This window comes from Schistocerca piceifrons, chromosome 7 (genome assembly GCF_021461385.2).
Source record: "Schistocerca piceifrons isolate TAMUIC-IGC-003096 chromosome 7, iqSchPice1.1, whole genome shotgun sequence".
NCBI classification, from domain to species: Eukaryota; Metazoa; Arthropoda; class Insecta; order Orthoptera; family Acrididae; genus Schistocerca; species Schistocerca piceifrons.
The window spans coordinates 511,068,529-511,084,305 of NC_060144.1; the positions used below are offsets into that span (position 1 = coordinate 511,068,529).

Below are 15,777 nucleotides of genomic sequence, written 5' to 3' on the forward strand. Positions count from 1 at the left end.
GTCACCCTGTCCATTCAGCTACACAGTCCAATCCATCCACTCTCAGGGATGATGATGATGATGATGGAGAAAACTCAAGCATCCAGCCCCGGACAGAGAAAATCCCCATCCCGGCCGGAAATCGAACCCGGGATCCCGTGATCCAGAGGCAGCAGCGCTAGCCACTAGACCACGAGATGCGGACTCGTGTCTTTGAGAAAGACCGTAACTGTTGTGAATTAAAAACACAGGAGAGTAAAATCCCAAGCGTCTGGGGAAAAGCGCTACATGTAAGGAGGATAAAAGAAAGGACCTGCAAAATTACAGACCTATATCCTTGACATCGGTACGCTGGATAATTTGTGAACGAATTCTGAATATAATACCTAGTCTTGAGACAGAAAAGCTTCTGTTCACAAATCATGGAAATGGAAATGAGCGTTTGGCGTCATTGGCCCGGAGGCCCCTTACGGGGCAGGTCCGGCCGCCTAGGTCCATGTCTTATTACATTCGCGACCTGCGCGCCGGATTGGGATGAAGTGATGATGAAGACAACATAACACCCAGTCCCTGAGCGGAGAAAATCCCCGACCCTAACGGGAATCGAATCCGGGCGTAGGACGGCAATCCGTCACGCTGACCACTTTTTTTCTCATTTTTGTTCGTTGTTGATCGTTGTGTTTGGTCGTTGCGGACGTCACATGACATCCTTTGAAGTTCGTTTTGTTGGTCTTTCCACTCAGGTTTTTTTTTATTTATTTATTTATTTTTTTCTACAGAGGCCAGCCAGCTCTCTGACCGAACACGCTGAGCTACCGTGCCGGCATCACTCAGCTATCAGGGCGGACTTCACAAATCATAACGGATTCAGAAATCTTCGTTCGTGAGAAATTCAGCTTATCCTTTTTGGAGCGCTATTCTGCGAACTATGGGGGAAGTGGCAACAAAACGACTATTCACGTTGGTGTGTAGAATGTATGAGTCTGGCGACATACCATCTGACTTTCGGAAAAGCATCGTCCACACAATTCCGAAGACGGCAAGAGCTGACAAGTGCGAGAATTATCGCACAATCAGCTTAACAGCTCATGCGTCGAAGCTGCTTACAAGAATAATATACAGAAGAATGGAAAAGAAAATTGAGAATGCGCTAGGTGACGATCAGTTTGGCTTTAGGAAAAGTAAAGGGACGAGAGAGGCAATTCTGACGTTATGGCTAATAATGGAAGCAAGGCTAAAGAAAAATCAAGACACTTTCATAGGATTTGTCGACCTGGAAAAAGCGTTCGACAATATAAAATGGTGTAAGCTGTTCGAGATTCTGAAAAAAGTAGGGGTAAGCTATAGGGAGAGACGGGTCATATACAATATGTACAACAACCAAGAGGGAATAATAAGAGTGGACGATCAAGAACGAAGTGCTCGTATTTAGAAGGATGTAAGACAAGGCTGTAGCCTTTCGCCCCTACTCTTCAATCTGTACATCGAGGAAGCAATGATGAAAATAAAAGAAAGGTTCAGGAGTGGAATTAAAATACAAGGTGAAAGGATATCAATGATACGATTCACTGATGACATTGCTATCCTGAGTGAAAGTGAAGAAGAATTAAATGATCTGCTGAACGGAATGAACAGTCTGATGAGTACACAGTATGGTTTGAGAGTAAATCGGAGAAAGACGAAGGTAATGAGAAGTAGTAGAAATGAGAAGAGCGAGAAACTTAACATCAGGATTGATGGTCACGAAGTCAATGAAGTTAAGGAATTCTGCTACCTAGGCAGTAAAATAACCAATGACGGACGGAGCAAGGAGGACATCAAAAGCAGACTCGCTATGGCAAAAAAGGCATTTCTGGCCAAGAGAAGTCTACTAATATCAAGCACCGGCCTTAATTTGAGGAAGAAATTTCTGAGGATGTACGTCTGGAGTACAGCATTGTATGGTAGTGAAACATGGACTGTGGGAAAACCGGAACAGAAGAGAATCGAAGCATTTGAGATGTGGTGCTATAGACGAATGTTGAAAATTAGGTGGACTGATAAGGTAAGGAATGAGGAGGTTCTACGCAGAATCGGAGAGGAAAGGAATATGTGGAAAACACTGATAAGGAGAAGAGACAGGATGATAGGACATCTGCCAAGACATGAGGGAATGACTTCCATGGTACTAGAGGGAGCTGTAGAGGGCAAAAACTGTAGAGGAAGATAGAGATTGGAATACGTCAAGCAAATAATTGAGGACGTAGGAAAATGTTCGACACGGTGTCCCACTGCAATAGGTTCCCAAATACGAGTATCTGAGTGACTCTGAAACTTCATTAATAGATCCCAATACATTGTCCTCGACGGTGAGTGCTCATCGGAGGTAACGATATCGCCAAAGGTGCCCCAGGAGTGCGAGATAGAACCGCTCTTACTCTCTACATACATAAATGACCTGACGGACAGGCTGAGCAGCAGTCTGTGGCTGTTTGCTGTGATGTGTGGGAAGCTGTCATCGTTCAGTGACTGTAGAAGGGTACAGGATGACAGATAAAATTTCTACTTCGTGTGATGAATGGCAGCTTGCTCTAAACACATAAAAATGTAAGTTAATGTAGAATCGTTTTGCAATTTGTTTTGATCTTCTGATGACATTACTAGTCGATAAACGACAGTGTCATCTGCAAACAAACTAACACAGCTGCTTATATTATCCCCCATATCGTTTATATAGATAAGGAACAGCAAAGGGCCTATAATATGACCTCGGGGAACGCCAGCAATCACTTCTGTTTTACTCGATGATTTTTCGTCAATTACTACGAACTGTGACCTCTCTGACAGGAAATCACGAATACAGTCACACAACTGGGACGATGTTCCACAAGCACGCAGTTTCACTACGGGCCGCTTGTCCCACAGTGTCAAAAGCCTTCCGTAAATCCAGAAATACAGGATCAATTTGGAATCCCTTGTCAATGGCACTCATTACTTCGTATGAGTAAAGAACTAGTTGTGTTTCACAAGAAAGGTGATTTCCAAAACCGTGCTGGTTGTGTGTCAGTAGGCTGTTTTCTTCGAGGTAATTCATAATGTTCGAACACAATATACACTCCTAGAAATGGAAAAAAGAACACATTGACACCGGTGTGTCAGACCCACCATACTTTCTCCGGACACTGCGAGAGGGCTGTACAAGCAATGATCACACGCACGGCACAGCGGACACACCAGGAACCGCGGCGTTGGCCGTCGAATGGCGCTAGCTGCGCAGCATTTGTGCACCGCCGCCGTCAGTGTCAGCCAGTTTCCCGTGGCATACGGAGCTCCAGCGCAGTCTTTAACACTGGTAGCATGCCGCGACAGCGTGGACGTGAACCGTATGTGCAGTTGACGGACTTTGAGCGAGGGCGTATAGTGGGCATGCGAGAGGCCGGGTGGACGTACCGCCGAATTGCTCAACACGTGGGGCGTGAGGTCTCCACAGTACATCGATGTTGTCGCCAGTGGTCGGCGGAAGGTGCACGTGCCCGTCGACCTGGGACCAGACCGCAGCGACGCACGGATGCACGCCAAGACCGTAGGATCCTACGCAGTGCCGTAGGGGACCGCACCGCCACTTCCCAGCAAATTAGGGACACTGTTGCTCCTGGGGTATCGGCGAGGACCATTCGCAACCGTCGCCATGAAGCTGGGCTACGGTCCCGCACACCGTTAGGCCGTCTTCCGCTCACGCCCCAACATCGTGCAGCCCGCCTCCAGTGGTGTCGCGACAGGCTTGAATGGAGGGACGAATGGAGACGTGTTGTCTTCAGCGATGAGAGTCGCTTCTGCCTTGGTGCCAATGATGGTCGTATGCGTGTTTGGCGCCGTGCAGGTGAGCGCCACAATCAGGACTGCATACGACCGAGGCACACAGGGCCAACACCCGGCATCATGGTGTGGGGAGCGATCTCCTACACTGGCCGTACACCACTGGTGATCGTCGAGGGGACACTGAATAGTGCACGGTACATCCAAACCGTCATCAAACCCATCGTTCTACCATTCCTAGACCGGCAAGGGAACTTGCTGTTCCAACAGGACAATGCACGTCCGCATGTATCCCGTGCCACCCAACGTGCTCTAGAAGGTGTAAGTCAACTACCCTGACCAGCAAGATCTCCGGATCTGTCCCCCATTGAGCATGTTTGGGACTGGATGAAGCGTTGTCTCACGCGGTCTGCACGTCCAGCACGAACGCTGGTCCAACTGAGGCGCCAGGTGGAAATGGCATGGCAAGCCGTTCCACAGGACTACATCCAGCATCTCTACGATCGTCTCCATGGGAGAATAGCAGCCTGCATTGCTGCGAAAGGTGGATATACACTGTACTAGTGCCGACATTGTGTATGCTCTGTTGCCTGTGTCTATGTGCCTGTGGTTCTGTCAGTGTGATCATGTGATGTATCTGACCCCAGGAATATGTCAATAAAGTTTCCCCTTCCTGGGACAATGAATTCACGGTGTTCTTATTTCAATTTCCAGGAGTGTATGTTCCAAAATCCTGCAGCATATCGACGTTAATGATATGGGCCTGTAATTTAGTGGATTACTCCTACTACCTTTCTTGAATATAGGTATGACCTGCGCAACTTTCCAGTCTTTGAGTACGTTTATTTTGTCGAGCGAACAGGTGTATGATTGTTAAGTATGGAGTTATTGTATCAGCATACTCTGAAAGGAACCTAACAGGTATACAATCTGGACCGGAAGATTTGCTATTGTTCAGTGATTTACGTTGCTTCACTACTCCAAGGACATTTACTTCTACATGTTGGCAGCTGTTCGTGATTCGAATTCTGAAATATTTACTTCGTCTTTTTTTGTGAGGGAATTTCAGAAGGCTGTGATTAGTAACCCTGCTTTGGCAGCACTGTCTTCGATAGTATCTCCATTGCTATTGCGCAGAGAAGGCATTGACTGTGTCTTGCCGCTAGCATATTTGACATACGACCAGAATCTCTTTGGATTTTCTGCCAGGCTTCGAGACAAAGTTTCATTGTGGGAACTATTATGAGCATCTCGCATTGAAGTCCGCGCTAAAATTTCAAGGTTCTGTAAAGGATCGCCAATTTTTGATATTTTGCGTCCTTTTAAATTTCGCATGTTTGTTTTTTTTTCGTTGCTTCTGCAACAGTGTTCTGACCCGGTTTGGGTATCAAGGAGGATCAGCTCCGTCGTTTGTTAATTTATTTGGTATAAATCTCTCAACTGATCCCGATACTATTTCTTTGAATTGGAGCCACATCTGGTCTATCCCGTCGTTAATTTGGAAGGGGTCGCACCATTTTCGAGTAGAATAGAAAAAGAAATGACTAGGGACATGGCAGTATACGGTGGCTTGCGGAATATGTATGTAGATGGAGATGCAGGTTTTAAATACGAAGATGATAGTTTAGGTTTTAGAGTGAGTGTTACTGAATCGACTGAAACAACAGCTTTACTGTTTGCAGTCAAAATTTTTTTTCCCACTACGCTTTTCAGAGGCTGAAGCCTTCATTATCAGGCGGATTTATGTGAAATAATACGACATGTATGTGTTGTCTTTACGAGTTTTCTCTAACCTCTAGCAATGTCTCCCGTGGTCACAGGCTCCATTTTCTGCCGTGCTACATCGCGTACAACATCACAATCACTTTGTAAACACTGAACCTCAACCTAATGTAACACACATTAACTTTTTTGTTGTTGAGTACATCAGCTTTCTTACTAGTTTGTGTGGCACACTGTGATTTCGTCTCTTGTGCCAGTCTCATCTCAGAGTGGACTGATTCCCAGCGTTGCCCGTTATTTGTTCTATTTCATTCCAACCTCTATCTTCCTTTCCCCCATGAACATGTCTTGACATTCTTAGATTCCACGCAGTGACATTCAGTGACTCCGATTTGAGCATGTGTGTGTTTCACGACTTACCATATCCTCAAAGTGAGAAGCACATGCAGAGTTCTAACCCTATAAATGTGTATTTGTTGTGCGGATAATCTGTGGTTCAAATTTCATTACAGTCTGAGAATGTTTGGGGTTGCAACGCTTTGGAGAGAGTGGCATAACAGGCTCCACTTGTTGTGATGTCGGAACCGTATGTTGACGCCTCCCTCTCGGTTTTCAGGACGTGCCGTGGGGCCTGCGCAAGCTGCTCAACTGGGTGCACGAGAAGTACCCCGGCTACCAGATCTTCATCACGGAGAACGGCTTCGCTGACCCTCCAGGCGTTCTCAACGACACGGGCCGCATCCACTACCACAGGGTGAGTCTCACCACCCTGCTCGACGACAGGCAGCGAGTTTCTTTCCTCATTGATGTGAAGTCCAAACTTGGGCTCCGTCCATAATAACCTCGTTATCTACGTTAAAGCTTTCTTTTCCATTTTCCTTTATGGGAACGAACTCGAGCTACATTTTACATTTTCACCGCGATACAAGCTGCAAACACTAATGGATATTTTTTTCTCTTTTTTTCTCTTTTTTTCTTTATTCCTAACTTCTTCCTCACACCAGCAGATAGTGCAAATGCCCAATACAAATAAAGTTTGTGCTTAGTTTTCGGTTTATTGCTGATGGAATGACCAACCACTGTTGACTATAAAACTTCCTGGTAGATTAAAACTGTGTACCGGACTGAGACTCGAATTCGGGATCATTGTCTATCGCTGGCAAGTGCTCAACCAGGAAGTTTCATATCAGCGCGCACTACGCTACTAAGTGAAAAATTCATTCTGGCCCTGGCGACTAACTTATCCAAAACGTGCCTTTTCCTTACAACGTCACGAAGTGGAACCGTCTGAAGCCCAGACTCCAACCACAGGCTGCATTACAACGACCCGTGAATACAAAAATCCATCCATCTGTTCTCACTGCAGATCACATCATCTGCATAAGGAATGTCCCAACCTGGACTCTCCCACCACCTGTAGTACCTGCAGCGAACTCCACTCAACTCCACGCAATCCCACACGCGTAAAGCGAAGCCATCTCTTAAGAAACCACAGTTCTCCTCTCCAATAGCCGAAAACATAGACCAAATTATCTCAACAGTCCTGCAAAATAATATATCCTTTCAACGCCCTCGCACACTCCGACAAATATCGTTACAGTTCAAATTCATCTTCCGTCTCTTTGTAGCAACTAGTTAATCCCATAAGAAGGTCCACCTCCTCTTCAAAGGCTTATCAAACTTAATTTAATGTACCCTTTACCCAGCTTCCCTAACCTCAAATCAGCTGACACTTGTGCAAGGTCCTTCACTCCGACATCCGCTCCCTAAGCACCAACAAACCCATAATCACCAGTACTCTGGTTCATCAGAACATACACGTTTTATGAAACATTCCTTCATTTGTATCACACCATCAAGCGTCAACGAACCGACTACACCCTCCCAGTTGTTAGAGACAGACTCGTCCTTGAAAAGGTAAAAAACATTCCCATTTGGCCACGATCCTCTTTTAATCAACCTGCCAAATACATTATCGTAACTTTATGCTTTACAACCTTACCTATCTCTCCAAAAGCATATACAAACACCTTGAGCGATACTTTCCGCAGTCCTCCTTTCACTCTTTCTTCTGTCCTAAATTTCCTAATGGTGGTCATGCCTTCTACCTAGTCCACCTCTTGTACCAGCAACGCCACAAGTGTCGATCTTCCCACCTCCTTTCCCCAGACACTAAAAGACCCAATGACCGTGTATGGCGTTCTGCTCTCCTGTTCAGACTTCACTGATGTGCTGTTCCAGTCGGATACAACTAATAGCTTCCTTCCCACTTGTCTGTCTTATCCAACAACAAACATCACACGCTCCCGAATTTTATATCCAACTGCAGGTATACTCCAAAAATCCATCTTTTAACTTCTGTACAAATCTGATGTCTCAAAACTTTCGACTCCTAGGTACCTACTCCAATAAGCTGATAACACGTATTCGTTGTCGTTCATCCCTTTCCCTCATTTTAGCTCAACGATCCGTTTAACAATTTCATCTCCTAGTGTAGCAAAGAGGTATCTTTTCATAAATCCTGAAAACACCTAGGTCTTAATCACGATATAGGAAAAAGCAGGAAGTCTACTACATGGTATACCCAGACTAAATTTTTGGGGATATGTACGTCCAACAACTTAGAAATTTTCCCTCTTATTCATTATTTCTTGTTGGTGCGCTATGTTAATCGAAGATAGTTTATTTTTGAAACTGTGTTTGTATTTGTTTAAATTTTTTAAAGTATAAAATTGGTTGAGCAGAGTTTTGCAGTTTTTAAGGTTATCTCGTCTGTGTAAATCAGTTAATAATTCTCATAAAACCATGACACGGTAGTGCTAAACAAAGAATCACCGTCTGATTACCTACTGCCGTTTCCTGTGTGAAAAAGCATGAACTGATTAACAGTGTGCCGCTACAAAGGAGGAAATGATAAATACTGCCGTGGAGAACCACAGGACGCTCAACAGCTGCTGGTGTGTACGAAAACAGGACTCTGCTCAGAAGGACGTGAGCTGATTGCAGATAACTAGACCTAATTCCCGCTAAATGTTAGATGGATAGTGAGCATCTTGTAATCCGTACACGAAAAATAAATTACTGATCGAGTCTTAGCCCGAGCTTCAGACGACAATTTATTTTCAGGGTTACCTCTCGGCCGTTCTGCGAGCCATCAACGAGGACGATGTACCGGTGATCGGCTACAGCGTCTGGGCTCTCATCGACACTCTAGAGTGGATGAGTGGATACACGTGAGTACCAGCACTTACAAGTTTATCCTTTTCTATCTGCACTGTGCGTGTTCCGAAGTTAACCTGCATTTCTCCTGCCCTTCTCCCTTTAAAATTCCACAATTGCTACGTCCAAAGTCTTCAACTGTATATCCCACGAATACTCTCCCCTGACAATTTCAGCTAAATTTATCCCTCCAGTTCTTTATTTATCAAGGCTTGTATTCCATAAAGCACTCTCGCCAACCTGTCCTTACCTTCCTTATCTGCCTTGCGTAATACCTCCTCAACTTGTAATTTATCTTCGTCATTGATTTTTTGTATCCCAATATTCAAATGCTTCCACTGTCTGATTCCCACTTGCACTCGCTGACCACCTACTAGTTAACTACCATTCTGTATTTTAAAAGAGCACATCCAAAGCATGCGACTCAGTGCTAGACCACAACTAGCCAAAAGTCTATTTCTTCTGTCATAGGCTACTTTTCCCGTGATATCCTGCACTTAAGGACCTCCTTGGCTGAATCCTGTTGCGTATTTCGGATCATTCTTTCACCTTTTAACTTTTAGATGGTTGTTCTTTTTTGTGCTACTCTCCATTCCATATCTCTTTCTTTCGTTTATCCTTGCCTACATTTTGATGTAAGCAATCTGCCCATGTCTACTAACGGTTCTTCGAAGCCTTCATCAATTTCTGTTCTACTCTATCTAATGTTTTCGTTGTCGTCAGTTCTAAGACTGATTTGATGTAGCTCTCCAAGCTGTTCCATTCTGTGCAAGTCTCTTAATTTCTACTTAGCTCCTGCAGCCAGCATCCATTTGCACTTGCTTACTGCATTCCAGCCTTGATCTCCCTCTATAATTTTTACCTATTTCACTACCCTTCATTACCAAACGGAGAATTCCTTGATGCCTCAGGATGTCTTACCAGTCGACCACTTCTTTTAATCAAGTTGTACCATAAAATTTCTTCTTTCCCATTTCGCTACTGTATATCCTCATTAGTTATTCGGTCTACCCATCTAATCTTCAGCATTCTTCTGTAGTATCAAATTTTTTAAAAAAACTTCTATTCTCTAATCACCTGAACTGTTTATCTTCCACGTTACACTTCTGTACAGTGATACACCCCAGACAAATACTTTCAGAAAAGACTTCCTAACATTTAAACATACACTGGTTGTTTGCAATTTCGTCTTTCAGAAAGGCTCTTCTTGCTATTGCCAGTCTTCATTTTTTGTACTCTCTAGCTCGACCCTCATCCCTTATTTTCCTCCTCCTCCTCCTCCTCCTCCTCCTACTCCTCTCCATCCTCTGCCACCAATAATTATAAAACCTTCTTGTACATTATCCAACTATCGAAGTCTTTGTCTCCTTCTGCTTCTTCGTCGCACTGACGGTAGCAGCAGCAGTGCTATTTTTGCCGGGTTTTCATATTCCATGCGTAAAATCTGGCCGACCCATTTCAGGCTGTATATTTTCTTGAACGTTATGATTTCAAACTCCTTACATAACATGTAAAGTTCAAAATTATATCGTCTACGCCATGCTCCACCTTCGTCAGTGACCTGATAGATTTTGCGTAACACCTTTCGTTCGAGTCACACTGTTGTGTCAGTGTCCAGGTTTCTGAGCCATATGTTAGTACTGGACGTATTAAACTTTTATGCAACTGATACTTTGTTCTTCTGAACAGATTTCTGTACTTGAGTAGTGGGGCCAGCCCACAACAGCATTTATTAGATAGTGGATACGCCACTTTATTTCCACAGTAATATCATTATATGATGTTACCAGCGCTCCCAGATAGACAATTTCACTAACAGATTCTATTTGCACCAGGTCAATTTCTAATATTAGATTTAGTTCTGGTCCATTATTCGCATTTATTTGCTTCTATTAATATTTACTTTCATTCCCATTACTGTTGCTGCTACCACCAGCGCCCTATATGTTTATTCAGCAGCTAGTTCGGATCTTGCAATAATACCCACACCTTCTGCATAAGCCAGAAGCTGCACCATTCTATTGTATATTGTGCATGTTGTGTTGACCTGAGCTGTCCTTATTATCTTCTCTAGTTGAATGATAAAAAGCACATATGAGAGTGCATATCCTTGCTTCAGTCCACAGATTGTTTCGAAACTTGATGTTAAATTTCCCTGTATCCGTATTTCACACACTACTTTCCCAAGGTCAAAATTATGAGACGTACGGATATTGCGACATGCCTTGTTCATTCACAGCTTCAATAAGCTTATTTCTTTTTATGGCGTCATATGCTGCTCCAAGGTCAACAAATATATGATGTGTTTCTATATTGTATTCCCTTTTTTTCAGTATCTGCCTCAGAGTGGATGTTTGATCAATAGTTGATTTTCCAGATCTAAAACTTACCTGGTATCTCCCAATTGCTTTTTCTGCGTAAGGCTTTACACGGGTATAAAGCAGGCAGGAGAATATTTTATATACGGTGTTCAGTAACGTGATCCCCCTACAGTTTGTACATTCCAAGCTGTCGCCTTTTTATGTGCAGCATATGTCACGCCAATATTCCAACCATTTGGGATCTCTTTTTGCGTCTGTATATCTGTCGTGCATGCACCTAACTAGACGTGTTCCACCTCAATTACTTTGGAGCCCAAATAATAAAACTCACCCACTCCTTTCGAGTCTCATTTCCTAATATAATACCCACATCAACAGTCTGATTTATTACAATTACATTCCATTACCGTTGTTTACTTTTGTTGATGTTCATCTTACGAGGGGACTTCAAAAAGTAAGTTACACATTATTTTGGGAAGCCAGGTAACTTTTATTGAATGCTGCACTACACTTCAAATAGACACTATTTTTCAGCATAGTTACGAAGTCTCTGTAAAAAAAGGTCAGATCAACCAATCGTTTAGTTTCTCGACGACAGTAAACCGCTCCTTGTTCATGGAGCCATTAGGGAGCCGCTGTTCTCCCAGATGTTCTCTAAGCTAACTGAAAACATGAATATCAAATGGTGCAAGTTCTGGACTTCCCGATCTGCACCATCCACGTCTGTGTGCCCTCTGTCTTATTGCCGGCACCAGTTCATTATGGCTGGATGTGACATAGCATTTTCGTGATGAATCTTTTCACCATGAGAACAGTGTTGTCCTGATTACTCCAACCCTACGTTGCCTGCTGTGCCATTTCAATCCGACACTGTGACGTACCTGTTATCCGTAGCACAGCAGATCTGAGTCTGCAGGAAACTGGGAACATGTACTCTGTTCTGTCAACGCCTCTCTTTTGTTGCGCAACAGCTTTAACGTGTGGTGACGTGTCTAACTTAATTTCTGAAGACCCTACATATTAATTCATTGTAAGACGCTATCCACCCCTTCAGCTGTTCTCATAAGCCTTTTGATGGCTTTGACAGAATTACAATGTTTCAGCAGGCCTTTTGTTTCTTCTCCCACAACTTCACTTCTCTTTCCAAATATCTCCTTTATTTTCTTTACTTCTTGCTCATCGTACAGACTGAGTAACGTCGGTTAGACGTTACAATTCTCTTTCACACACTGCTCAACTACCGCTTCCCTTCGATGCCCTTCGATTCCTATAACTACTGTCCGCTTTCTGTACAAGTTGAAGACGTTATTTTGCTCCCTGCGTTTTATCCTCATACCTAAAGAATTTGAAAGAATGTATTCAACTCAGTAGTGTCTAAAGTTTTCTCTAAATCTACAAATGCCATAAAAGTAAGTTTGCCGTTCTTCAACCTATCTTCTAAGATAAGCCGTAGAATTAATATTGCCTCGCATCTTCCTACGATTCCCCGGACCCTGGGATCGGCTTCTGCCACTTTTCCAGTCTTCCGTAAATGATTGGCGTCAGTATTTTCCAGCTGTAACTTATTAAACTGATAGTTCGGTAATATTCACGACTGTCAGGACCTGCCTACTTTGCAGTTAGAAATATTACATAAATCTAGAAATGTGAAGGTATTTCGCTTGTCTCACAATATATCTAACAAACCAGGTGAAACACTTTTATCCCAGCTGGGTCTCTCAAAGATCTCAGTAATTCTGAGAGAATATCGTCTACTCCAGGGACCTCAAATTCTTCTTGCGATATCACATCTTCCTCCTCTCATCTTCATCTGCTTCCTCTTCCCTTGCTATAATATTGCCTTCAGGCTTGTTTCCCTTGAATAGCCGTTTTGTATATTCCTTCCACCTTTCAGCCTTCCTTTCTTTGTTTAGTACTGGTATGTCATCAGAGTTGCTGAATTCATTCAGCTGCTTCCCTTTTCTCCAATGGTTTCTTCAATTTCCCAATTGGAGACACCTATCTTTCCCCTAGCCACGCATTCTTCCGCGGCCTTGCATTTGTCCTCTAGCCATTCAAGCTTAGCTGTTTCGCGTTTACTGTCAATGTTATTTTTGGACATCTGTATTCCCTTTCGGCCAACGGCCTTGCCGCAGAGATAACTCCGGTTGCCGTACTGTCACCGAAGTTAGGCACTCTCGGACTTGGTTAACATTTGGATGGGTGACCTCCGGGTCTGCCTAGCGCTGTTGACAAGCGGGGTGCACTCAACCCTTGTGAGACTAACTGAGGAGCTACTTGACTGAGAAGTACCGGCTCACGTCACGAAGACTGACGACAGCCGAGAGAGCAGTGTGCTGACCACGTGCCCCTCCGTATCTTCATCCAAAGATGCCTCTCGGTCGAGGATGATTTGGTGGTTGTTCGCTACCGATGGGTCTTCCCAGACCTGTTCACACGGAGGAGTAATCCCTTTCTGCCTATTTCATTTGCTAACTTTATTTTCTCCTTTCCTCGTTCAAATATCCTCTGTGTGTGAACCGATTACTTCTCGAGGCGTTGTCTTTTTGACTATTTGATTCTCTGCTGCTCTCAAAGCTACCCACTCATCTTCTAGTGGATTTCTTTCCTCTGATTGACTCAAACGTTACCTAATGCTCCCTTTGAAACTCTCAACCACCTTTGGTTCCTTCATTTACCTAGGTCCTATCTCTTAAATTTCCTACGTTTCTGCAGTTTCTTTAGTTTTAAACTGCAATGGACAACAAATAAGTTATGGAAATAATTCGTGACTGCCCCTGGAAATGTCTTACAGTCCAAAATCTGATTTCTAAGCCTATTTCTTTCCTTCTGATTTACCCATGTCGTTTCCAAGTGTATAACCTTCTTTCGTGATTCTTAAACCACATGTTAGACATGTTTAAATTATGTTGTGTGCCATATTCTATCAGGCGGCTTCCCCTTTCGTTCCTTTCTCTCAGGCCTTGTTCTTCTCCATTTCCTTCTTCCCTTCCCTACTCTCGAATTCAAGTCCCACAGCACAATTACTTTTTCCTCTTCTTTAACAATCTGAGTAATTTCTTTTATCACTAGCCGAGCACCCAGCGTGACCTAGGTATATATTTATTCCAATCTTCTATTAGTCCTTCTCCTCCTTCCCCCTCTCTCTGAGCATTTCCTCCCCACCCCACCCCCAGATCTGTGTACATCTCCTACTGCCCCCTCTCTTTCTGTACGACTCCTTCTACAACTTCTCTCTTCACATTATTATGTCCACACTGAGGTGTCTCATTATTATTCCCACAGTATTTACACTACTGGCCGTTAAAATTGCTACATCACGAAGATAACGTGCTACAGACGCGAAATTAAACCGACTGGAAGAAAATGCTGTGATATGCAAATGATTAGCTTTTCAGAGCATTCACACAAGGTTGGCGCCGGTGGCGACACCTACAACGTGCTGACGTGAGGAAGTTTCCAACCGATTTCTCATACACAAACGGTAGTTGACTGGCGTTGCCTGGTGAAACGTTGTTTTGATGCCTCGTGTAAGGAGAAGAAAAGCGTACCACCACGTTTCCCACTTTGATAAAGGTCGGATTGTAGCCTATCGCGATTGCAGTTTATCGTATCGCGACAGCAAGCTCGCGTTGGTCGAGATCCAATGACTGTTAGCAGACTATGGAATCGGTGGGTTCAGGAGGGTAATACGGAACGCCGTGCTGGATCCCAACGGCCTCGTATCACTAGCAGTCGAGATGACAGTCATCTTATCCGCAAGGCTGTAATGGATCGTGCAGCCACATCTCGATCCCTGAGTCAACAGATCGGAACGTTTGTAAGACAACAACCATTTGTACGAACAGTTCGGCGACGTTTGCAACAGCATGGACTATCAGCTCGGAGACCACAGCTGCGGTTACCCTTGACGCTGCATCACAGACAGGAGCGCCTGCGATGGTTTACTCAACGACGAACCTGGGTGCACGAATGGCAAAACGTCATTTTTTCGGATGAATCCAGGTTCTGTTTACAGCATCGTGATGGTCGTATCCGTGTTTGGCGACATAGCGGTGAACGCACATTGGAAGCGTGTATTCGTCATCGGCATACCGGGATATCACCCGGCGTGATGGTATGGGGTGCCATTGGTTACACGTCTTGGTCATCTCTTGTTAGTATTGACGGCACTTTGAACAGTGGACGTTACATTTCAGATGTGTTACGACCCGTGGCTCTCCCCTTCATTCGATCCCTGCGAAACCCTACATTTCAGCAGGATATTGCACAACCGCATGTTGCAGGTCCTGTACGGGCCTTTCTGGATACAGAAAATGTTCGACTGCTGTCCTGGCAAGCACATTCTCCAGATCTCTCACCAATTGAAAACATCTGGTCAATGGTGGCCGACCAACTGGCTCGTCACAATACGCCAGTCACTACTCTTGATGAACTGTGGTATCGTGTTGAAGCTGCATGAGCAGCTGTACCTGTACACGCCATCCAAGCTCTGTTTGACTCAATGCCCAGGCGCATCAAGGCCGTTATTACGGCCAGAGGTGGTTGTTCTGGGTACTGATTTCTCGGGATCTATGCACCCAAATTAAGTGAAAATGTAATCACATGTCAGTTCTAGTATAATCTATTTGTCCAATGAATACCCGTTTATCATCTGCATTTCTTCTTGGTGAAGCAATTTTAATGGCCAGTAGTGTATTTCCCCATACTAAGTAATATGTGAACCTAGTTTTTCTTGGAA

The 15,777-nt window shown here is 44.1% G+C and overlaps 1 protein-coding gene across 1 annotated transcript in view; it reads left to right on the forward strand.

Moving 5' to 3' along the window:
• The window catches only part of LOC124709054 (myrosinase 1-like), a 108,306-nt gene that overhangs the window by 88,895 nt on the left and 3,634 nt on the right, over positions 1 to 15,777 (forward strand). The window contains exons 9-10 of the mRNA XM_047240702.1: positions 6,113 to 6,250; positions 8,623 to 8,729. Of these exons, the coding sequence (XP_047096658.1) occupies positions 6,113 to 6,250; positions 8,623 to 8,729 (245 nt within the window). The remainder of the gene's footprint in view (positions 1 to 6,112; positions 6,251 to 8,622; positions 8,730 to 15,777) is intronic.